This window comes from Oncorhynchus mykiss, chromosome 6 (assembly GCF_013265735.2).
Source record: "Oncorhynchus mykiss isolate Arlee chromosome 6, USDA_OmykA_1.1, whole genome shotgun sequence".
NCBI classification, from domain to species: Eukaryota; Metazoa; Chordata; class Actinopteri; order Salmoniformes; family Salmonidae; genus Oncorhynchus; species Oncorhynchus mykiss.
Window position 1 is genome coordinate 21,391,446 of NC_048570.1, and position 24,912 is coordinate 21,416,357.

At 46.0% G+C, this 24,912-nt stretch overlaps 1 protein-coding gene across 2 annotated transcripts in view; it reads left to right on the top strand.

Moving 5' to 3' along the window:
* Positions 1–425: 425 nt before the first annotated feature.
* LOC110525469 (neurogenic locus notch homolog protein 1) overlaps positions 426–24,912 on the top strand; it is a 52,724-nt gene continuing 28,237 nt past the window's right edge. For both annotated transcript variants that reach the window (XM_036979601.1, XM_036979602.1), the window contains exons 1-7: positions 426–696; positions 1,868–1,949; positions 19,319–19,581; positions 21,775–22,113; positions 23,376–23,498; positions 23,806–24,039; positions 24,330–24,485. In XM_036979601.1, the coding sequence (XP_036835496.1) occupies positions 639–696; positions 1,868–1,949; positions 19,319–19,581; positions 21,775–22,113; positions 23,376–23,498; positions 23,806–24,039; positions 24,330–24,485 (1,255 nt within the window). In that variant the 5' untranslated portion in view covers positions 426–638. The remainder of the gene's footprint in view (positions 697–1,867; positions 1,950–19,318; positions 19,582–21,774; positions 22,114–23,375; positions 23,499–23,805; positions 24,040–24,329; positions 24,486–24,912) is intronic.

Below are 24,912 nucleotides of genomic sequence, written 5' to 3' on the forward strand. Positions count from 1 at the left end.
AACTGTCAACAGAGTAGCTAGCTAGCAACAAAATATGCCAAATCACAGTCTAAAAACCACTTGAGAGCAAATCAATTAGATTTGACCATTCAGACAAAAGTCCATTGGCCAGGAATCAAATGTGTATCTGATTTCAAACCACCTACGAAGGTGCGCACTTTTTGAACTTTTCTATTGGTTCCATTGCAATAGGCACGCTTAATCAAGCACAGATACAGTATTTTATATGATTTCAAATAATATATGTGTCTGTTACATATCTGATTCCATGTGCTTTTTGGCTGTTCAGATTGTAGGAAAAACAGCAGATTCTAAAAAACAAAACAAATATTGAGTTACTTCAAACTGCCAATGTGAACAAGGCTTTTGTGGCGCGGAAGGATAACGCCCCTAGATGTGGAATTGGGAATGGAGGAATTGAGAATTGAGTCCCTCAAATCATTTACAACTTGGAAACTGGAGTGACAACATTGCATGTACACTACGGAGTTCACAGAGACGCGCCGCAAACGGTTACTTTTTTGGATCTATGAAATTATGAATTCTACGTTTTTTTAATTGTCGAAGGGGAAAATAAAATAGGATCTATGATAACTCCAGGTGGAATTATTTATCAATTTTAAATCAGAAAAAAAGGAATGCATCCTTTCTTTGTGAAACTAACTTTCCTGTTGTCGCTGATTGTTCTAACACGAGGTAAGCGCAATAATAATATTAAACCATGTTTGGTTCGATACACAGTGGGTAAATATTCATATACATTAGCTTATTACGGAGATGTTTTCCACGAATTCACTTACATACGCTCGTATTATTGCAAAGTAAATGCTGACAGGAACAAATAGGAAGAAGTCGCAAACCTGATTTTTTAAAACTATCTCAGAACGTTGCACTTGTTGCATTCGATCTCCAAGCGTTTTTTCAAAGGCAGCTTCTCTCTTTGAGGATGGCTTGACATAAGGGAAATACTTGGCAAAGCTGCCTCTTTAGTTGTGCTTCTTTTTTCTTCAGCTTCCGTTTTGTTTCTATCTTAAGTTTACTTTGTATTCACAGATAGCCAGGCATCACATTGTCAACATCAGACATATTGATATTGGTTGTAGTCTCATGCATGACTCCCACAATTGTGAGAAAGTTTCTTAATTTGCAGTGATTTGAGCCCCCACAACGCACTGATAACCAATTACGATGTATGTATAACTGCTCTGTTATAACTTATTCTCATTCCAACGTATACTTTATATGTAGGTTTTATTTGCACATGGATATTGTTTCCATTTCCTCCATACGTTTCATGTGGATGTATTCATTGTGCGTGCGCCTCTCACTAGACAGCTGTTGCACTCTCGGCTCGCAGACGCAGCTCGCGCCAGACCAACCTGGTGCCAGACAGACGCTGCAACAGACGGTTCGCTGTGCGTGACGCGTTTGCCAGAAAGTTCACTGTCCAGTCTATAACTTTTCACAGGAATATGAAAACTCAAGCCTCGGCCATTGGGGCAGTTTTGAGTCGAGTTACACAGAACCGTTTTCGCAGCGCTATGTTACTCCCCAAATATAGTACATTCGATGGGACAGCTGAAAAGGGAAGAAGAATGCACCTACCAGTGTTGTGTCAATTCCCATTCACCACAAACTGCACTTCAAGATGGCTGTAGTCACACCTGGGCCATAACAATCACTGTCATGAGGGATAGTTCTGTAATTTATTACTCATGGCTTAGTTAACAAAGCACTTTGGTGTTATTTTGTTAATGTAATGACTGTATGGGAAAATCTTCTCCTCAAATGTGAAAATAGAAAGAAGACATGAGTATTTATACTTGGATTGTGCTGTTGTTGTTGTGTTGACACATTCTGTTTGCAGGTTTAAGATGCTCTATGTCCACCGAGTTGTGTTTGAAACTGGGGAGGTGTGAGGCAACAGCTGATGGAAATGGAGAGTGCAAGTAAGTTTCAAATCCCATTATTTGACTAGAGGGAAACACCTGCAGCCTGTATAAACACATATTATACATTCCAGAGATAATTTAGTGAATTACATAACTTTTTGTGATAAGTTGTTAAATCGTGTTGAGCTGAGGCCCGCCATAGGCCGCTCACTGCATTTTCAGTTCTCTCAGAGAGCAGCACATGCCTATTGTTGGAATGCAAACACAACCCAGGCTTATTGATGAGGACTGCACTGGGGGTTGCTGTGTCTGTGTGTCTCGTGGCCTGCCCAGTTTTGCCCACTGCTACTGCATGCAGGCTCCCTCTCCAGCAGAAGTCTATGTTAGAGACACCCACTCTGGGCCCAAAATCTTGTTTCTCTTTTCTTTCACGGAGCGACAGCTGGGCTTTGCCAGAAGCTCGGTGGCCATTGTTCTCCAGTCAGATTAATTCTCTGTGACTAATCTGGGTGAGGCTTCCCAGAGTGCTGGCTGCGGCCTCTGTCCTACCCCCTACTCCCCCCTGACCTACTGCCTCTCCCCCCGTCCTACCCCCTACTCCCTCTGTCCTACTCCCTACTCCCCCCTGACCTACTGCCTCTCCCCCCGTCCTACCCCCTACTCCCTCTGTCCTACTCCCTACTCCCCCCTGACCTACTGCCTCTCCCCCCGTCCTACCCCCTACTCCCTCTGTCCTACTCCCTACTCCCCCCTGACCTACTGCCTCTCCCCCCGTCCTACCCCCTACTCCCTCTGTCCTACTCCCTACTCCCCCCTGACCTACTGCCTCTCCCCCCGTCCTACCCCCTACTCCCTCTGTCCTACTCCCTACTCCCCCCTGACCTACTGCCTCTCCCCCCGTCCTACCCCCTACTCCCTCTGTCCTACTCCCTACTCCCCCCTGACCTACTGCCTCTCCCCCCGTCCTACCCCCTACTCCCTCTGTCCTACTCCCTACTCCCCCCTGACCTACTGCCTCTCCCCCCGTCCTACCCCCTACTCCCTCTGTCCTACTCCCTACTCCCCCCTGACCTACTGCCTCTCCCCCCGTCCTACCCCCTACTCCCTCTGTACTACTCCCTACTCCCCCCTGACCTACTGCCTCTCCCCCCGTCCTACCCCCTACTCCCTCTGTCCTACTCCCTACTCCCCCCTGACCTACTGCCTCTCCCCCCGTCCTACCCCCTACTCCCTCTGTCCTACTCCCTACTCCCCCCTGACCTACTGCCTCTCCCCCCGTCCTACCCCCTACTCCCTCTGTCCTACTCCCTACTCCCCCCTGACCTACTGCCTCTCCCCCCGTCCTACCCCCTACTCCCTCTGTCCTACTCCCTACTCCCCCCTGACCTACTGCCTCTCCCCCGTCCTACCCCCTACTCCCTCTGTCCTACTCCCTACTCCCCCCTGACCTACTGCCTCTCCCCCCGTCCTACCCCCTACTCCCTCTGTCCTACTCCCTACTCCCCCCTGACCTACTGCCTCTCCCCCCGTCCTACCCCCTACTCCCTCTGTCCTACTCCCTACTCCCCCCTGACCTACTGCCTCTCCCCCCGTCCTACCCCCTACTCCCTCTGTACTACTCCCTACTCCCCCCTGACCTACTGCCTCTCCCCCCGTCCTACCCCCTACTCCCTCTGTCCTACTCCCTACTCCCCCCTGACCTACTGCCTCTCCCCCCGTCCTACCCCCTACTCCCTCTGTCCTACTCCCTACTCCCCCCTGACCTACTGCCTCTCCCCCCGTCCTACCCCCTACTCCCTCTGTACTACTCCCTACTCCCCCCTGACCTACTGCCTCTCCCCCCGTCCTACCCCCTACTCCCTCTGTCCTACTCCCTACTCCCCCCTGACCTACTGCCTCTCCCCCCGTCCTATCCCCTACTCCCTCTGTCCTACCCCCTACTCCCCCCTGACCTACTGCCTCTCCCCCCGTCCTACCCCCTACTCCCTCTGTACTACTCCCTACTCCCCCCTGACCTACTGCCTCTCCCCCCGTCCTACCCCCTACTCCCTCTGTACTACTCCCTACTCCCCCCTGACCTACTGCCTCTCCCCCCGTCCTACCCCCTACTCCCTCTGTCCTACTCCCTACTCCCCCCTGACCTACTGCCTCTCCCCCCGTCCTACCCCCTACTCCCTCTGTACTCCCCCTGCTCAAGGGTTTTGTCCCCCTGTTGATGTTGAATGGGCTTTCTCTCTCTCTCTCTGAGAGATTTCAAAGGACAGATGGCAGTAGAGTATAATTAGACTGGATGGTTTCATAATTGGGAGCCGACACGTAAGGAAACTGGAAGTTAGTAAACAAGTTGTAATGCATATCTCAGGTTGTTCTAATGTTGTTGTTGTTATTCACTGTTTTTGAAAGTGAAATGAGCAGTTCTATACAAAGTGTTGAGTAGCTCTTCTATATCCCCGACACATAGAACTTCTATTGTCCGCTGAACCCTCTTACCCCCTGTTCCATTAAGGCTACCTGAACATTGGCTCTGTTTCCAGCGTGGCATTGGAGTGCCAGTGTCGTCTTACTGAGCTGCAGTGGAGTGTGGTGAAGCTGGGCTGGTGCGGCAGCTCAATCAGGCCGGCCGGATCGGCGCTTGGCTCCTGCATGCCCAGGCAGCCATTTTGGCTCTTGGCCACATCTTAATTCTGTCTGGCAGAACCCTCTTGTTGGGCCACATAGCCATCATTGTGCCTCTCACTGTCCTCAGACTCTTTTAGTTAAACATGGAGATTGTGATGGAGCACCATGTTTTTTTTGAGAGGGATGGAGTTTTTTACTATGCCAAATTTTGTGTACTATGCTTATTTTTAAAATTATTATTACGTAGTAACAAGAGTTGACAATCCCACAATGTGTCTGAAATGTGTAGGCAGAGGTTGTGTCTTCTCTAGTGTTCATTGCTGGAAATGCTGTTTGTTTATGGATATACAGTATGTTTGGACAAATTTTAAAGGCCCAATGCAGCCATTTTTATATCAATATCAAATAATTTCTGGGAAACAATTAAGTGGCTTGCTGTAAAAGATTTCCATTAAAATGGGCACAAATAGCTTTTAGCCCAACATTTTTTTCTCAACCAATTTTGCTAGGACTGTCTGGGAGTGGTCTGCGTGGGGAGGGAGAAAACTGAAAACTAGCTGTTATTGGCAGAAAGGCTTGAAACTTATTGGTCTATTAACCAATTTACCGCATGGTGTCACCATGGAAAGCCGAAACTCCCGCCCATGCAAACCTGTTGATTAGAAGGTCCTGTGTAGATCGTATTTTCAACCAGCAACTATCAGGAAATAACACTGATCCAATGTTTTCACACTTTTACAATGTTCATTTCAGCTGTTGTACAATATGATATAAAACACAGGAAACTTATTTTTGACTGCACTGGGCCTTTAAACAGGGTTTTGACAAACTTTAAACAGTGCAGTGATGTGAAAAAGTGCCTGAAACGGGAACATTTGGCGGAGTAAGCTAAGTGCACCCTATCAGATTGATCTAATACTAATACTGTGGCCTAATGTTAACAGCGCTCGTTTCTTTCCATAACAATTTAATCTTCAACATGCATTTCTCACCAGTGTCTTTTCAAAATGGAAGAATTATGTGGCAGGTCCTACTGAATTGTTGACAAATGTTGTGAGCGTTGTGGGAAAATAATACAGTATAAGCGAATGCCTGGATGGACTAACCACATCCAGATGGGTTCTGCAGATAATTGACATGATGCCTTTTCATGTTATGAGTTAGGTGTAATGAATGACCCATCAACCCACGAGGTACTCTAGGCTAGAGCTGGGACGATACCGACCATACACTTATCACAGGCATTTGGCTGATATCGTTCATTACAATAAGTTATAAACGTATTGTTCTATTTATCGTTATCACATCAATTCAAGCAATTTATCGTAATATGGATTTTTCCCCCATATCGCCCTGCTTTACTGTATACCAAAGGCCTTATGTTGGATGTTTAATGAGATGCTCACAGAGAGAGAGTTGGGTGTGGTGAGGTGTGGTGGTGTCTGTCTGTGTTACAGCCTGTCTAACCCATTCAATGATATGAGCTACATTCTATGATGGTCTCCATGAAACTCCCTCCTGAGCAGACAGAAAGTGTCTTTCCACTGCCACGTTTCCATTCCTAACAGGATTACAACGTTCCTTCACCTCAAATAAAACCATGTCACTCTGAAGTCAAGACAAGTGAGATTCCCAGGTCAAGTCCCATCCAATCCTTCAGTTTTATATAGTACCCGCAGGGATGCCTACTTTACATTCCATGAGTACCGCGGCCCAACCCCATATCTGGACTGGCGAATGAGAGCCACCGGGATCAGGCCAGGCCAGGGTAGTTTATCTCTGAGGCCTTGAAGGAGGCCTTTCATCTAGCAGGATGACATGACAGTAACAGAACCAGTGCAGTGTAGGGCCAAGCAGAGCTAGGAGAGAGAGAGATATGATCCACGATCCTGGCGAGGCTGTGGGATTTAACTGCGAGAAACCAGTCAATTTGAATAAGTTATTTCTATGAACAGTATGACCTGAAATTAAACTGCTAAATTATATGCGATGTCTAAATCTGATTCTCTACGGCCTTCTTTCTGCTCTCTGTATGATCAATCATCAACACTCAGAGTGGGGACAGACGGTGCATCTCAATACGGAGCGCAGTTTACAATGCATGTATCATCTCATCATGGTAGCTTTTTTTCTCGTGACAGGTAGGCCTACATTGCTGCAGCATAGCCTATGCTACAGTAATATATGAACTGAATGCTCATCTAATTTACACATCTACATCTGGCTTTTGGGGGGGTCACCTCAATTTTTAATTGTAAAGATGTTTTTATTTTTATTTATTGCAGCTGCTGAGTTTTAAAACAGCCAATCACTCGAATCGTTGCTTTAAATCAGTGTGCATGTGAGTAATCTTTCGCTGTCTTTCTCTCTCTCCATCAATTCCATTCAAATTGCATCCAAAATAGATAATCATGTTCAAGATATATACTGTATACAGTAAAGGTCAAAAAGTTTGGACACACCTACTGATTCAAGGGTTTTTCTTTATATTTACTATTCTCTACATTGTAGAATAATAGTGAAGAAAACTATGAAATAACACATATGAAATCATGTGGCAACTAAAAAGGTGATAAACAAATGTGAGATTCTTTAAAGTAGCCACCCATTGCCTTGATGACAGCTTTGCACACTCTTGGCATTCTCTGAACCAGCTTCATGAGGTAGTCACCTGGAATGCATTTCAATTGACAGGTGTGCCTTGTTAAAAGTTAATTTGTGGAATTTCTTTCCTTCTTAATGCATTTGAGCCAATCAGTTGTGTTGTGACAAGGTAGGGGTGGTATACAGAAGATAGCCTATTTGATAAAAGACCAAGTCCATATTATGGCAAGAACAGCACAAAAAAGCAAAGAGAAATGACCGTTCATCATTACTTTAAGACATGAAGGTCAGTCAATGAGGAACATTTCAAGAACTTAGAAAATGTCTTCAAGTGCAGTTGCAAAAATCATCAAGCGCTATGATGAAACTGGCTCTCATGATGACCGCCACAGAAAAGGAATACCCAGCGTTATCTCTGCTGCAGAGGATAAGTTCATTAGAGTTGCCAGCCTCAGAAATTGCAGCCCAAATTGTGACGATCGTTTAGAGATGGATTGGACCAAGGTGCAGCGTGGTAGGCGTACATTTGACTTTTATTTAAATAACACCGAAAAAACAAAATACAAAAACGAACGTAAAGCTACATGCAGTGCAGGAAGCAACTACACACAAACAAGATCCCACAAACTAAAGGTGGAAAAAGGCTGCCTAAGTATGATCCCCAATCAGAGACAACGATAGACAGTTGCTTCTGATTGGGAACCATACCCGGCCAACAAAGAAATAGAAAAACTAGAATGCCCACCCAAATGACACCCCGACCTAACCAAATAGAGAAATAAAAAGGCTCTCTAAGGTCAGGGCGTGACACAAATAAATGTTTCACTGAGTTCAAGTAACAGACACATTTCAACATCAACTGTTCAGAGGAGACTTTGTGAATCAGGCCTTCATTTAATTTTTTAAATTTATTTAACCTGTATTTAACCAGGTAGGCTAGTTGAGAACAAGTTATCATTTACAACTGCGACCTGGCCAAGATAAAGCAAAGCAGTGCGACACAAACAACAACACAGAGTTACACATGGAATAAACAAACATAAAGACAATAACACAATAGAAAAAAAGTTAATATACAGTGTGTGCAAATGAGGTAAGATAAGGGAGGTAAAGGCAATAAATAGGCCCATGGTGGCAAAATAATTACAATTTAGCAGTTAAACACTGGAGTGATAGATGTGCAGAAGATGAACGTGCTAGTAGAGATACTGGGGTGCAAAGGAGCAAAACTAAATAAATACAGTATGGGGATGAGGTAGTTGGATGGGCTATGTACAGATGCAGTGATCTGTGAGCTGCTCTGACAGCTGGTGCTTAAAGTTAGTGAGGGAGATATAAGTCTCCAGCTTCAGTGATTTTTGCAATTTGTTCCAGTCATTGTCAGCAGAGAACTGGAAGGAGAGGCGGGCCAAAGGAGGAATTTGCTTTGGGGATGACCAGTGAAATATAACTGCTGGAGCGCGTGCTGCGGGTGGGTGCTGTTATGGTGACCAGTGAGCTGAGATAAGGTGGGGATTTACCTAGCAGAGACTTATAGATGACCTGGAGCTAGTGGGTTTGGTGACGAATATGTAGCCAGGGCCAGCCAACGAGAGCATACAGGTCGCAGTGGTGGGTAGTATATGGGGCTTTGGAGACAAAACGGATGGCACTGAGATAGACTGCATCCAATTTGCTGAGTAGAGTGTTGGAGGCTATTTTGTAAATGACATCGCCAAAGTCAAGGATCAGTAGGATAGTCAGTTTTACGAGGGTATGTTTGGCAGCATGAGTGAAGGATGCTTTGTTGCGAAATATGAAGCCGATTCTAGATTTAATTTTGGATCGGAGATGCTTAATATGAGACTGGAAGGAGAGTTTACAGTCTAACCAGACACATAGGTATTTGTAGATGTCCACATATTCTAAGTCAGAACCGTCCAGAGTAGTGATGCTGGATGAGCGGGCAGGTGCTGATAACGATTGGTTGAAGAGCATGCATTTTGTTTTACTTGCATTTAAGAGCAGTTGGAGGCCATGGAAGGAGAGTTGTATGACATTGAAGCTCGTCTGGAGGTTAGTTAACACAGTGTCCAAAGAAAGGCCAGAAGTATACAGAATTGTGTCGTCTGCGTAGAGGTGGATCAGAGAATCACCAGCAGCAAGAGCGACATCATTGATGTATACAGAGAAAAGAGTTGGCCCAAGAATTGAACCCTGTGGCACCCCCATAGAGATTGCCAGAGGTCCGGACAACAGGCCCCCCCACTCACTGAACTCTGTCTGAGAAGTAGTTGGGGAACCAGGCGAGGCAGTCATTTGAGAAACCAAGGCTGTTGAGTCTGCTGATAAGAATGTGGTGATTGACAGAGTCGAAAGCCTTGGCTAGGTTTATGAATACAGCTGCACAGTATTTTCTCTTATCGATGGAGATGATGATATTGTTTAGGACCTTGAGCGTGGCTGAGGTGCACCCATGACCAGCTCTGAAACCAGATTGCATAGCGGAGAAGGTACGTTGGGATACAAAATGGTCGGTGATCTGTTTGTTAACTTGACTTTCGAAGACCTTAGAAAGGCAGGGTAGGATAGATATAGGTTTGTAGCAGTTTGGGTCTAGAGTGTCTCCCCCTTTGAAGAGGGGGGATGATGGCGGCAGCTTTCCAATCTTTGTGGATCTCAGACGATACGGAAGAGAGGTTGAACAGGCTAGTAATAGGGGCTGCAACAATTTCAGCTGATAATTTTAGGAAGATAGGGTCCAGATTGTCTAGCTCTGCTGATTTGTAGGGGTCCAGGTTTTGCAGCTCTTTCTGAAGATCAGCTATCTGGATTTGAAGGAGAAAGGGGAGGCTTGGGCAAGTTGCTTTGGGGGGTGCAGGGCTGCTGACTAGGGTAGGGGTGGCCAGGTGGAAAGCATGGCCAGCCGTATAAAAATGCTTATTGAAATTCTCAATTATCGTGGATTTATCGGTGGTGACAGTGTTTCCTATCCTCAGTGCAGTGGGTAGCTGGGAGGAGGTGCTCTTATTCTTTTATTCGTAGTTGAATTGCTGCAAAGAAACCACTACTGAAGGACACCAATGAGAAGAAGAGACTTGCTTGGGCCAAGAAACACGAGCAATGGACATTTCCGACTTCAACTGTATATAAAAAATGCTAGTCAATAATTGTAACTTTGTAGGCTGCGTGTCCTGCATTAGGATCACATGTTCTCTCCCAGCTGCATGGTTTGAACGAGGTGCGTAATTCCATCCCATATGCTACAGTATAATACAGTACGGTAATACAGTCCACACTCAAAAATATTAGCTTACTGGAGCATGTTTCATTTATTTACCCAGGAGAGCATAGCTGCATCTTTGGGCTTTTAAGTTTTTCTGTTATGCATAATGTGCACTAGTCTATATATCAGAGGCTATGTATTGGATAACAACACAATCATTTGGGCTTTTTTAGGTTTGTCTCATAAAATGTCTTTAATGTATGGCTCATCAGGTCTGAATTTTCATGTCGGTCAAAGCTCTAATCAAATCCAGAAATATTTATGAGTTAGAATGACACTTCTGGTTTGGGCGAGAAATTCTGTGTTACCCGGGAGAAAAGTGATTTATTCTCAGGATGGAACATTTGTAAAATACCTGGAAAATATGAAACCCTATCTGGGATGGCTAGAATCAAGGGGCTTAGCCTCCGAGCCTCAGACAGAGAGATGAGCGATCGATGGGCCGGAGAGGGCTGCCATGCCCAGAGTTCACATACCTCAGTCAGTCGGCAGGCAAACAGAAGAGACTGCTCAAAACAACTTCGTTTTTTTGACAGGCCATTGATGCAGTGATTCACGTGACCTCTTGTACTTCAAACGAGGGCTTAGTCCCTCACTGGAGAGGTAAGATTTGGAGGTGATGTGGTATGGATGAAACTGGGCTGGGGCATATTGGGCAATATGGCTGGCTGCCTGTCACTCACCAACCTGTCCTGTACTGTAGATAGGCCTAATCACTCTAGTTGTGTCCAAAATGGGACCCTAATCCCTATGTAGTGCACTCCTTTTGACCAGGACCCATGGGCCCTATTTCCTATGTAGTGCACTACTTTGCCTGATGAGATAAGTTATCTGCAGTAACAGCCTGTCTCCCTCCGGCCACTCCAATATGTCACAGCAGCGTCTCCAGCTTGTGAGCATGTCAGCTAAATTGAGGCTTCAGTAATTGGAGCGCTGCCTATGAGCCTGGCTGGTGAAATAAGTATTCTTCAGTAACAGCCAGTAACCCTTCCTTCAGACAGACAGAAATAGCCCAGTTAGCGCCTGAGGCAGAGGCTTCTATGACAGATTATATTCTGCAGGCACTGTATTCAAAGACCTGGAACTGATATAACCTCAGATAATCAATCTCTCAAGTTTCTGTCCAGGCTTTATTGAATTCCCTTCAGAATAGCTAGCTAGATTGCCTAGCTACATGTGTGTTAAAACTCTCTCTGACTGAAGTTAAATAAGAAGCAGGCCAATTAATTCCCTGGCATGTGTGGTGTGGTGGTGACTGACCACAGTACATCATGAATGAAAGCGTCCCTTGTCTCCGGCCAGGAATGCTTGAATACATCCTCTGTTTGCTACGGGGCAGATGAGTCCCTGACTCTTAGTCCCCCCCCCCCCACCACCCATCCTTTCATTCAGAAAATAGGAAAGGACTGGGGAAAGAAAAGGTGCTGTATTGCATGTGATCATATCATCACACGGGGTCCTGTGGGGTAAATCCATTTTGAATCACTTTTTGACAGCATCCCTTTTGATTTAAACAACACGTTCCATAGAAGTGGTCATAAAGGGACTTTTTGGACCTGAATGCCAAAACGTTCAGGAGATAAAGGTGCTGAAAGTTGACCCATTGTGCATAACCCCACCATAGCATCACTGGAAAAGATTTGTTTATTTCTTGAAAAAAAAGTCATTTTTTCCCACCTGAAATTATAAAATACTTTGAAAACCCTGTTTGTACGCTTTTAAGTATCAATCTCAACTGTTGATCTTTTCCAGTGATGAAGACATGGATATCTCATGGTATGGTTAAGGGTATGCAAAATGGGTCAACTTTCAGCACCTTTTATCTCTTGAACGTTTTGGCATTCAGGTCGAAAAAGTGACTTTCTGACCACTTCTACAGTGGGAAAATACTGAATGTATGAAAGGTTTCGTTAAAATCAAAAAGGGTGCTGTCAAAAAGTGATTTAATTCTAAAGGTTTTACCCTGTGCTTTCATGGGCCACCGGGGGCGGAGTCAGCTTTCCTTTAGCACATACCTCAGTATAGAGAAAGAGAGGCTGAGCTGAGCCTCTAACTATTCTATTCTGTTCTGACTGATTGTAGTGACTTGATGTTGGGGATTAGAGATATTTGTACCGGAGGAGTGACACATGCCAAGAAAAATCACATAAACTTTGATCACCGGCTAATATGAGTGACAGCCACTCAGTTGTGCATGTGTAGCAGGGCAGGATAGAACATTTTAGAGGAACATTTCCTCAGTTGGTGTATTTGAACCCGACCACCTGTCTGGATCATAACAGAAGAACTGAAAGGGACTTACATTACCCACAAGGCAGCACGCTCCATAATACCCATGATTACTTGTGGTTTTGCCATTCAACTCTAAACAGAAGACTTGTGCCTTACAGTGGCAGGTGTTCTATGATCTTTCACACACATTTCACACACACACAGGATACTTTCCACAAAGAGAACATAAAACATAAACGAATGGCTTTCTTCTGGATGGAGTGATGAGGACCTCTAAAGTTTTAAAAACAGCAACAAACATTCTGAAATCATGTTTAAACTAACGAGGGCATCTGTTTCTTTTTTAAAAATCACCTAAACTTCACAAAATACATTAGAATTACTTCATTTTCTCATAGGTAGTACTCAACCAAACACAGCACTTAGCTCAGTGTGCTCTGTACAGTAACTACCTCATGGTCTGCTTCCATGTCACACACCTTCAGCCACCTTTAAGCACTTAAAGACATGCTGTGGAACTTTGTCGACTACTAAGTATTTTTTAAACCTCCCACTTTGCACTGGATGTATCAATGTGTATTTCATACATGCATAATCTATGAGCAGAAGTACTGTCTTACCCCTAATTAGCCATGAAATCTAGTTTGAAAGCAATTGTTTTTCTGGAAGCTGTGCTGCGCCATTCCCAAATGTTTCCCCCGACCTGGGCCAGCCCCCTAGCGATTCGAGTTCAACCAATGAGCTTCAGCCCCTTGCCATATGGGTGACAGCTGGCAAGATACACATGATGCACCCACAGCAATGCGAGAGAGAGAGGGCAATGACATGGTGCACATATCAGCACACTTATAACGTAGTATGCAATTTTCAGGGACCACTTTTGGCTCGTGAGCACTACCAGCCACTAGGAGAAGGTAGCTATGAGTCAGAAGTCCCAGAGGCCTGCCTCCCCTGACCTCCTCCTGCCTCCCCTGACCTCCTCCTGCTTCCCCTGTTCTTCTCCTGCCTCCACTGTCCACCTCCTGCCTCCCTTGTTCTCCTATTGCCTCCACAGTCCTCATCCTGCCTCCACTCTTCCTCCTGCCTCCCCAATATCCTCCTGCTCTACTGTCCTCCTGCCTCTACTGTCCTTCTCTTGCCTCCTCTGTCCTCCCCTTTGCCTCCCCTGTCCTCCTCCTGCCTCCCATGTCTTCTTCCTGCCTCCTCTGTCCACCTCCGGTCTCCATTGTCTTCCTCCTTCCTCCACTGTCCTCATCCTGCCTCCCCAACTCCTATCTCCCCTGTTTTCCTCCTGCCTTTTCCTCCTGCCTCCCCTGTAATCCTCCTGCCTACCTTTCCTCATCCTCCTCATCTCACCTACCTCCCCTGTCCTCCTATTGCCTCCCTTGTTTTCCTCCTGCCTCCTCTGTCCCCCTTCTGCCTCTGCTCTATGTTGTATCTCTGTCCCTGTGGGAGCGACCAAATAAACAGGCCTCTAATAAACACTAACAGATTTGGGCTGGGAAGGTCAGCTCTCATGTGCACGATTAGAGAGAGAGGCTGAGGCACAGTACAAAAGCAGGCCCTAGGGAGTGCTTTTAAACAGATCAGAGAAGACAAAAGGATACTTTAGCAGAGGCACAGACACCAAACAGCCTGGAAAAGAGAGCGGAGAGAAGTGATGCAGGGAATAGAGTGTTCCTGGCACAGTTTGACTCCAGGCTGAAGGCAGTTTAGTGCCAGAAAGAGAAAGAAGTGGAGGCATATAAAGGAGAGACATTTTCTAATCACTTGATTAGTTCGAGGCCCAAAATGGAACAGTTTGTCACTTACTCAGTACACTGTGTTGAAATCTGAAAAAGAAGAGGTTCAAGTAATATGTGGTGTTGTTATGAAATTAAATTAGAACAGTTTAAGTGTTCCTTTTCTCTTACACCACCGACAGACCAACCAAAACATCCTCCTTGCGCAGTACATCACCTGTTGGGGGTCGACCAGGTTGGCGATTCAAGCATTCAACATGTAGAATAGTCAGAAATGAATAGAAAGTGACGACTGATGTTCGGGGTTCAGATGCGATAGGACAGCCACTCTCTGCTAATTACCATTCGTCTGCTTGGTCTGTTTTCCCCTCTAGAGAAACTACAGTACGATACTGTAGAATGGGTAACATAGAGGGGCTTCATGGCTGTCATAGGATCTATTGAAACAAAGCACAGCCCTGATAGGTCCAGAGGTAGGCCACAACAGCAGGCAAGTGGGAGACTGGAGCCTGTACGCCTCTGTGTGTGTGTGTTTGTACGCCTGTGTGTGCATGTGTACGCCTGCGTGCCCGTCTGTCTTCAAAGCCGCAGTGCCTTTCTGTGCATAGCGACTTCAGAGTGTGACAGATGGCAGATTGGCCCAACAGTGGGGAAACCCCCAGAGTGGTGTCTGCTCCCGAGGTCAGGTGTCAGGACAACATCTGCTGCCGGCCTGGGCTGATCCTGAGCCGCCTGATGCACACTGCATCAATGACACACACACACACACAGAGAGATCTGTTGCCACGGGCTACTGGTGGCCAGGAAGATAATAAATCCCAGCAGGACAATGGAGGCTACTGGGGCACAGAGGGAGGGAGGCACAACAGTGAAAGGATAACAACAACAGCATCAGCCTGACTAGAGATCCTCCTGTTCTCCTGTTATGCAACATCACTCAGGCACGCCGCACACCTGATATTTGAACAGCTTCTGATTCCTCTCCTCTTTTCAGCTCTTCTTTATTTAACTTTCGAGCAGAAAGTTTACCTGCTGTCGAGATTAGTGAGCTCTAGATGACGCAGCCAGGAGTCTGTTGTAGCAGCAGCAGCTGCCTTTCACTGTTTGTTCTGAGTGGTGCAAACTAAAGACTCCATAAAATAGTTAGTTGAGTGTCTTTTGTTTTGCCCTTTTATAGTCTGTGTGAGGCATTAAGACGGTTAGCCTTGTGTGTCCTGTAAAACGTATTTTGTGCTGACAGCGTATTTGTCGACTTCTCGCTAAGTTAAAGAGAGAACTTTTAGCATTCTTGGATAGCGCGCGTTGAGGTTTACTCTGTGCAAACGCCAATGCTACAGTGTGTTTGTGCAGCGGGGCCACGTGGACCGAGGCAGGGGAGAGGGTGCTTTATGTATTTGTCTTTGAAGCGCCAGTGTGAGACAGGGCTGTGTTGTAAGAAACGGCAGCTCTCTAGGCCTCTGTGTGTGTGTGTGTGTGTGTGTGTGTGTGTGTGTGTGTGTGTGTGTGTGTGTGTGTGTGTGTGTGTGTGTGTGTGTGTGTGTGTGTGTGTGTGTGTGTGTATTGTGTGTGCATGTGTGAGAGACGTTGCTATGTTTGTGTGAACGCGCAGGTCTGGGCCCCGTTTCAAACCTGGTGTGAGGTTTTGTGGAGCCCTGTAAAGTGAGGTTGCCAGAAGCCTCCATTGAGGACTGCAGTCAAGAGATTCAGGAGACAGGGGAAAGCTTTTTTATAGTAAACACCAACATTCCTTCCAAACAGCAACCTCCTCAGTCCCCCCTCCAAAACCAGTTCCAATTTCCTTTTTTTCAGACAGCTTTTGTTTGTCTCTTTGCGTCTTTCAAGTGTGTTTTGGGTTTGTTTTTAAAATTCCACTTCTAGGGTCCTCTTTCACTTGTTGCCCCCCCCCCCCCCCCCCCAACATGGTTGAACATTGAAAAGTAACAAACAGACTCAGACTTTGAGGACTTTGGAGCAAAGACCCAGTTGAGAGAGACTCATAAATCCTAATGTGGTGGCTTACAATACCAGACAACCCTATAGATGCCATGAAAAGAGAGAGAGCGAGAGAGAGAGAGAGAGAGAGAGAGAGAGAAGAAGATTCATGAAGGAGGTGTGAGTGAGAGGAAATGAAAAGAAGGCCGAATGAAGGACCAGAAAAAGTGAGTGTGAGAGAGAGCAGGGATGAGCCAGATAGAAAGGAGAGCAGGACGGAGGGAAGAAGGAACAGAAAGGAGAAGGTTTAACAGCTCAATGCACACTCTCAACTTGGAGGCTCCTGGCCTGCCTGTGGTCAGGTCTGAATGGGGAGGAGAAACAATGGGGCCTCTCATCCTATCCCCTCCAGGGCTGGGGAGTAGGGGGGCATTCAGACACCCGCAGCCCAGGCTCTAGCTATTCTCCTGGGGACGGGGGATGGAGGTACGGAGGGAAGAAGATGGGCACAGAGGGCGCAGAAACGGGGGTGGAGGGAGGGAGGGGTGAGTGAGCGGTGGTTAGGCAGCAGCTGCCGTCTCCTCATTAACATGCGCACCTGCTCCTTGACTGCAGCCTTTTGGGAACGATGGCCCAGAGAGCAACGCATGCCCAGCCTCACAACCCCAGAACCAGGCACCCACTGTGTCTGCTCTGTCCCCCTTTATGGGAGACCCGGGTTGTCACGCCCTGACCGTAGAGATCCTTTTATTCTCTATGTTTGTTTGGTCAGGGTGTGACTCTGGTGGGAAAGTCTATGCTTTCTTGTTCTTTGTTTTTGGCCGGGTATGATTCTCAATCAGGGACAGCTGTCTATCGTTGTCTCTGATTGGGAATCATACTTAGGCAGCCTTTTTTCCTTTTCTCATTTGTGGGTTGTTGTCTTTGTTAGTGGCATGTATAGCCTTACAGAGCTTCACGTTCGTTTTGTTGTTTATTGTTTTTGTTGGCGACATTTAAAATAAAATAATGTACGCTTACCACGCTGCACCTTGGTCCGGTCATTTCCTTGACGACGATCGTGACACAGAATTGCATTGCATTGCTGCCTGGCGGAATGCTTCTGCATTCTTATACATTTCTGTCATAATTAAAAAAAGATAGCAAATTATGTGAATTATCTGAAAAATTAAAGCAGAATAAAAACTATAGAGAATAAGGATGAACTGAGGATTAATTATTCTCTCCACAGCAAAATAAACAGGACCATGTTTAGATGAGTGATTTAGAATAGTCCTAAAATAGCATATGGCAATGATGGGACTTTGGTAGATGGCCTTTTCTATCTCTGGAGAAAAAAACATCCTAACAAACATGCTCATTGTAACCAAAGAGGGGTGATTCCATGGTTTATCCCAGTGTCTGGAAAGGTTGCTCAGCCTAGCATTATTAAAGCAGAGTGACATGCCATCGGATCCTTAATGTTTGTGTAGCTAGCGCCCAGCCTAGCATGTGATGTTTTCTTTCCCTTGTCACCCTAATCCTGTGAGAGAGAAACCCTGTCTAAACACATGTCTGTCCCCACAGGGGCCTCTGCTTGGCCCCAGGCCCTCAGTCTTCTCGCTCACACATCCAACGGCCCCCTGGGAATGTTTGGGGATGTGATTTAGCCAGCCCCCCAGGGCTAATAGTAATAGACAACTATATCATGGTATTTTGGAGTGAGAACTTTGAAACTGAAACAAAGGAGTGGAGTGGAGCATATTTCTTGCTAAGAGCTGTTGATTGGCGCCATGGTGGACAACTTTTTATGTCAAAAAATGAGACTGGATTACCATTATTGTCAGTGTCCAGCTGTTATTGTGTACTATTGATGAATGGAGTTAGTCTATCCATAATGACCAACCCCCACCTTTCAGCCCTTTGGGAAGCAGTACAGAAACCCTCTGGATGACAAATAGGAGCATGTTGAAGCAGTGAGGTTCCAAACTGAAGGTGGTGGGTTATCTCTTTCAGCTGACTCTGACATGACTGATCTGTTGAACAGTTGGTAACCTCCCTGATCACCTCACTGACCCCACTAACCTCTCTGGCCACCTGTGTGATTGTGTGAGTGTGTGTGTGTGTGTATGTGCAGTGCGCACGTGCGTGTGTGTGTGTGTGTGTGTGTGCACGCTGTGTGGCCCTTGGATGGGAGTGTACTTTGCTTAGCCTCTGGGGACTCTCCAAGCCATCTCATTGTAATAGTAAATGTGTGAATCCATCCCACTGACCTGACAGCCCCCACTCACTCTCCCTTTCTTCCTCTTTCTCGCTCTCTCTCTCTCTCTTTCTCCCTCCCGCGCCTCCTCCTCTCTCTCCCCCTCTCCACTCTGGGAACCGTTTGCAGTCCCACCCCCTGCCCCCCATGTCCTGGAGTTGCTGTGGTTTATGGCCGAACTCATTGTCTGAGAGGACGATAGTGAAAAGGCAAATGTGCGGTTTTTCTGCATAGTTCTCATGGCTATGTTGCCGTGTTGTTAAAACAGTGGTCAGGACAGAAAGAGAGACAGCATCCTCCTGTCTGAGCCCTCTGGGTGTCTTTCACAGTGAGCAGGGACTAGTTAGTTCTTTACTTACTTACTTAGTTAGTATCAGGCTGAGGCTGTTTCCCAGGCTGCTGGAGATGTATATTGATGAGCACACAGTAGGGAAATCTCAATTGCCTAAAGTGGCTTCCTGTCCTTGTTTGCACTGACCTCTGAAAACAGGTGAAAGCAGTAAAGTGGAAGCCAACTAGTTATTTTGCTTTCACCATTCCTGCTTTCCCACATCTTATATCTACTAAAACAGATAAAGACAGGTGACATTGCAATAGCCACACATGCTTGACTCGTGTTAACTTGAAAAAAAAAGAAAGTTTTTTGTTGTTGTCAGTCCTCACCTGTTGAATACAACTTTCCCTAAACCATTAATGCTGACACATCCTGCCCCCTCTCCCTCGCTCTCTCTCTCTCTCCTCTCTCTCCTCTCTCTCTCTCTCTCTCTCGCTCTCTCTCTCTCTCTCTCTCAAGGTGTCGGGATGGATTTGTAGGGAGCAAGTGTCAGCACCGGGACCCTTGCATCTCCTCTCCGTGTAAAAATGGTGGCTCGTGTCACACGGTACCCCGTGGGAACTCAGTGGACTCCACGTGTTCCTGCCAACCGGGCTTCACGGACCGCCTGTGTCTCACGCCAATCGACAACGCTTGTCTCAGCTCTCCCTGCCGGAACGGTGGCACCTGCGATCTGGTCAACCTCAGAGAGTACAAGTGTAGATGTCCCCCTGGCTGGTCAGGTGAACACTGTCATATTTACTACTCACACTGTAGTCAGAATACCGGAGGGAAAAACTGCATACTCTAGTAGTGACAAATAGCATTACTAACTGGTCTTCTGTTCATTGAAAAATGTAAACTGACCATGGTTACAACTAACCATAGGGCATTATTTTCCTTAAAATACAAGTAGCTATGTATGTACAGTCGTGGCCAAAAGTTTTGAGAATGACACAAAATACATTTTCACAAAGTCTGCTGCCTCAGTTTGTATGATGGCAATTTGCATATACTCCAGAATGTTATGAAGAGTGATCAGATGAATTGCAATTAATTGCAATGTCCCTATTTGCCATGCAAATGAACTGAATCCCCAAAAAAACATTTCCACTGCATTTCAGCCCTGCCACAAAAGGACCAACTGACATCATGTCAGTGATTCTCTCGTTAACACAGGTGTGACTGTTGACGAGGACAAGGCTGGAGATCACTCTGTTATGCTGATTGAGTTCGAATAACAGACTGGAAGCTTCAAAAGGAGGGTGGTGCTTGGAATCATTGTTCTCCTCTGTCAATCATGGTTACCTGCAAGGAAACATGTGCCGTCATCATTGCTTTGCACAAAAAAGCTTCACATGCAAGGATATTGCTGCCAATAAGTTTGCACCTAAATCAACCATTTATCGGATCATCAAGAACTTCAAGGAGAGCGGTTCAATTGTTGTGAAGAAGGCTTCAGGGCGCCCAAGAAAGTCCAGCAAGCGCCAGGACCGTCTCATAAAGTTGATTCAGCTGCGGGATCGAGGCACCACCAGTACAGAGCTTGCTCATGAATGGCAGCAGGCAGGTGTGAGTGCATCTGCATGCACAGTGAGGCGAAGACTTTTGTAGGATGGCCTGGTGTCAAGGAGGACAGCAAAGAAGCCAATTCTCTCCAGGAAAAACATCAGGGACAGACTGATATTCTGCAAAAGGTACAGGGATTGGACTGCTGAGGACTGGGGTAAAGTCATTTTCTCTGATGAATCCCCTTTCCGATTGTTTGGGGCATCTGGGAAAAAAAGCTTGTCCGGGGGAAGACAAGGTGAGCGCTACCAGCAGTCCTGTGTTATGCCAACAGTAAATCATCTCAGCCAAGGGAGTGGGCTCACTCACAATTTTGCCTAAGAATACAGCCATGAATAAAGAATGGTACCAACACATCCTCCGAGAGCATCTTCTCCCAACCATCCAGGACCAGTTTGGTGATGAACAATGCCTTTTCCAGCATCATGGAGCACCTTGCCATAAGGCAAAAGTGATAACTAAGTGGCTCAGGGAACAAAACATCAATATTTTGGTCCATGGCCCAGACCTTAATTCCATTGAGAACTTGTGGTCAATCCTCAAGAGGCGGGTGGACAAACAAAAACCCACAAATTCTGACAAACTCCAAGCATTGATTATGCAAGAATTGGCTGCCATCAGTCAGGATGTGGATCAGAAGTTAATTGGCAGCATGCCAGGGCTGATTGCAGAGGTCTTAAAAAAAAGGGTCAACACTGCAAATATTGACTCTTTGCATCAACTTCATGTCAATAAAAAGCCTTTGACACTTATGAAATGCTTGTAATGATGCTTCAGTATTCCATAGTAACATCTGACAAAATTATCTAATGACACTGAAGCAGCAAACTTTGTGGAAATTAATATTTGTGTCATTCTCAAAACTTTTGGCCATGACTGTACATTAAATTAGTGATGAGTGAAAAAATCGATACAGTTACATCTCAGGATATTATTTTTGACGATAAATTGCATCGAATCGTTTTGACAATATCGCAATATCATTTTTGTGCTAGTTGGCTGTACCTGCACCAAAACTCCAGTAGTTGTCCTTTGTAGCTTGTTCTCCATCTTCTTTTGAAATAGGGAGCAAATTTGTTTTCAGCATTTTTATTTCCATAACTGATCTAAACTTATTTTCTCATGGCTCTTGTCTGTCTGTAGCAGACATATGGTGAGCAATGTGTTTGGAACATCAAATCGCAATAAAACCACAGTATCAAATCGCAATACATATAAAATTGTGAGAATCGCAATACATATTGTATCGGCACCTAAGTATCGCCATAATATTGTATTGTGAGAGCCCTAATGTAAATAAAGTTACAATCGTGAATTTTTTAAATGTTTCATCCTTTATTTACAAGATGAGTGTCTGTCTCCTCCAGGTAAGCAGTGCCAGCAGGCAGACCCCTGTGCTTCTAACCCCTGTGCCAACGGCGGGCATTGCACCCCCTTCGAGTCCCACTACATCTGTTCCTGCACCCCCTTCTTCTACGGTCAGACCTGCAAGCAGGATGTCAATGAATGTGCCCAGAGCCCCTTGCCCTGCCAGAACGGAGGGGTATGTGTGAACGAGGTGGGCACCTACCGCTGCCAGTGTCCCCAGGAGTACACAGGCAAGCACTGCGATACCCGCTACCTACCGTGCAACCCCTCCCCCTGCCACAACGGGGCCACCTGCGTCCAGAAGGGAGACACCACCTACGAATGCTCCTGTGTGCCAGGTACTGCTCGGTTTAATGTGGTCCCGTCTGATCCACTATGAGCAGAAGCCTACATTTACATGACATTTTAGTCATTTAGCAGGCGCTTGTATCCCAAACCATTTACAATCAGTCTATTCAACTATGAAAAAGTTTCAGTTATGTGAGATTATATAAAGTTAGGATTTGATCCTGTACGAACTTTCAACTTGTGCAATCCGTTTCCACTTAGGGGCAGCTAAGTGTTTTCTCCGCCAGTCTACCCACTTCAAGCCATCTTGACTCAGTCAAACATCCAAAACCACTGTGAATTAAACTAGCAGTACTGTTCTCTGTTGTCTAGTGGCTGGTCATGATGTGAGTGCAGGAGGAAGAAACTGTGTGTACAGTGGCTCCATAGTGCTTTGTGTGTGAGAGCTGTTTGTAGTGTCTCCACAGTGCTGTGTGCATATGCGCGTGTGTGTGTGTGTGTGTGTGTGTGTGTGTGTGTGTGTGAACAGGAAAGCATTGGGCCTTATTGTAAGGAAATGGCGGAGAGACAACATTCTCACAGCAAAGTAGAGCCTGCTAGTCCTATAGGTTACCAGGACTTGTCATCTTCTCTCCCCTCTCCCTGCTCCCCACCCATCACGTCACCACTTCCACCCTGCTCTAAAGCCAGGCTGGGATAGACAGACCTCCACTGAGCTCCTAGCAAGCGCCATACCACTGTCTTTGTGCCTTACACACTATTTTGGACGGTTCTCACAGTAACTTCAGTACCAAAGAAAAATAATTTATATTATGAATCAAGACAAGTACTCTCATTGTCAACAATCCAATGGTGCTCAGATTCTACTTCCACAAAATTGGCAGTATTGCCTATTAAATGTCCCTGTCTTTTTCTTCTGCAGTCAGGGAGCCAAACAATAGTGTGGTGGTGTGTTGTGTAATGCCAGGGCAGGAAGGGTAGCTGTGGTGTGGCTGGCTGTTTTTCTGACTGCCACATACTCAAGGAGGGTTGCCACCGCTGCCATTCATTACCCTCTGAAGAAGGAGGCCGTTGACCACATTAACTGTAAAAGAGTTTCACTTCCCTTGTTTTGAAAGAAACCAACCAGGCATTTTTTAAACTAGGAAAAGCAAAGAGAATGTTCCAAAGAGACACAAATATTTAGATATTCAATAGGCTTCCTTGATATTCCCTCTTTATTCATGCAAATCTAACATGATCACTTCTGTTGAGATGACAAACAACAGTGTGTAATATGTGTGTATTTAACATGATGTCCTGTCCTCTCCAGGTTTCTCGGGTCAGAACTGTGACACTAACATTGACGACTGTCCAGGACACGAGTGTCACAATGGCGGAACCTGCGTGGACGGGGTTAACACCTATAACTGCCAATGCAAACCAGAATTCACAGGTAACCATACAGTACCCCTCACCCACCCACTCTTCTCTACACTCCTGGTAGAAGTTGCTCATGAATACAGATCTAGGATCAGATTACTAACCCCCAATCCTAACCTAGATCATGAGGTGAATACAAACATATACTGTATCACCCTGCATCAGTCTTTATGGGATAACTTTGACCCTACTCTGAACTCCACAGTGGAAGTCCCCTTTCTTTTCATTATTATTAATTGGCTCTCATTGGCTCTCGTTGACCCATTTGGGTGCACGGTGCGCTGTTGACAAGTGCATTTCCTCCTTGTTCTCCCCTATAGGCCAGTTCTGTACAGAGGACGTTGACGAGTGCCAACTGATGCCCAACGCGTGCCAGAACGGTGGAACGTGCCACAACATCTACAGTGCCTACCAGTGTGTCTGTGTCAACGGGTGGACGGGCGATGACTGTGGGGAGAATATTGACGACTGTGCCAATGCCGCCTGCTATCAGGGTGCCATCTGCCATGACCGTGTGGCGTCCTTCTTCTGCGAGTGTCCCCATGGTCGCACAGGTCAGCCAAAGCACTTTGGTCTTCTGCATTTCTCCTTGTTTTTTAGTTGTTCTGACCCTGAGCTTTTTATACTTGTATATCTCCCACCATTTTATGCTGAATCTCGTGTGTTTACAACAGTGATACTAAATTGGTAGCCTTTCCTTTTACAGTGCCAGCAGCATATATTTTCACTGTATTTACTATAGCTAGTTATTACAAGGTTGAAAAACAATAACTAAATAAATAACTAACAAAGTAAATAACTGTTACGCCTATCAACATCTCCTGTTTTATTTGTGCTGTGCCAGGTCTGTTGTGTCACCTGGATGACGCCTGTATTAGTAACCCCTGTCAGAAAGGCTCTAACTGTGACACCAACCCCGTCAATGGCAAGGCCATCTGCACCTGTCCCCTTGGCTACATTGGCGCCGCTTGTGACCAGGATGTTGACGAATGCTCACTAGGTAACTAAGCTCAGACCACTGAGGGATGCTTTCAGAAACACACATTAGATTAATATAGGAATTGGCTTTATTCTTCATGGGCTTCGTTATGCTTGGTTAGTCAAGAACTAGAAATGTGATTTCCTCGACCTCAGAGATCAGAAACCCACTCATGGGCCAGGGCTGACAGGGGTTGAGGGGAGGCCGGTAGAAATCAGCCCGATAGGGTCCAAGTAGCAGGAGGGCCATGAGCAGAGAGGCAGACAGGTTGAAACCACTACACAGCAGAGAGGTAGACAGGTCTAAACCCCTACACAGCAGAGAGGTAGAAAGGTAGCAACCCCTACACAGCAGAGAGGCAGACAGGTAGCAACCCCTACACTGCAGAGAGGCAGACAGGTAGCAACCACTACACAGCAGAGAGGCAGACAGGTTGAAACCCCTACAC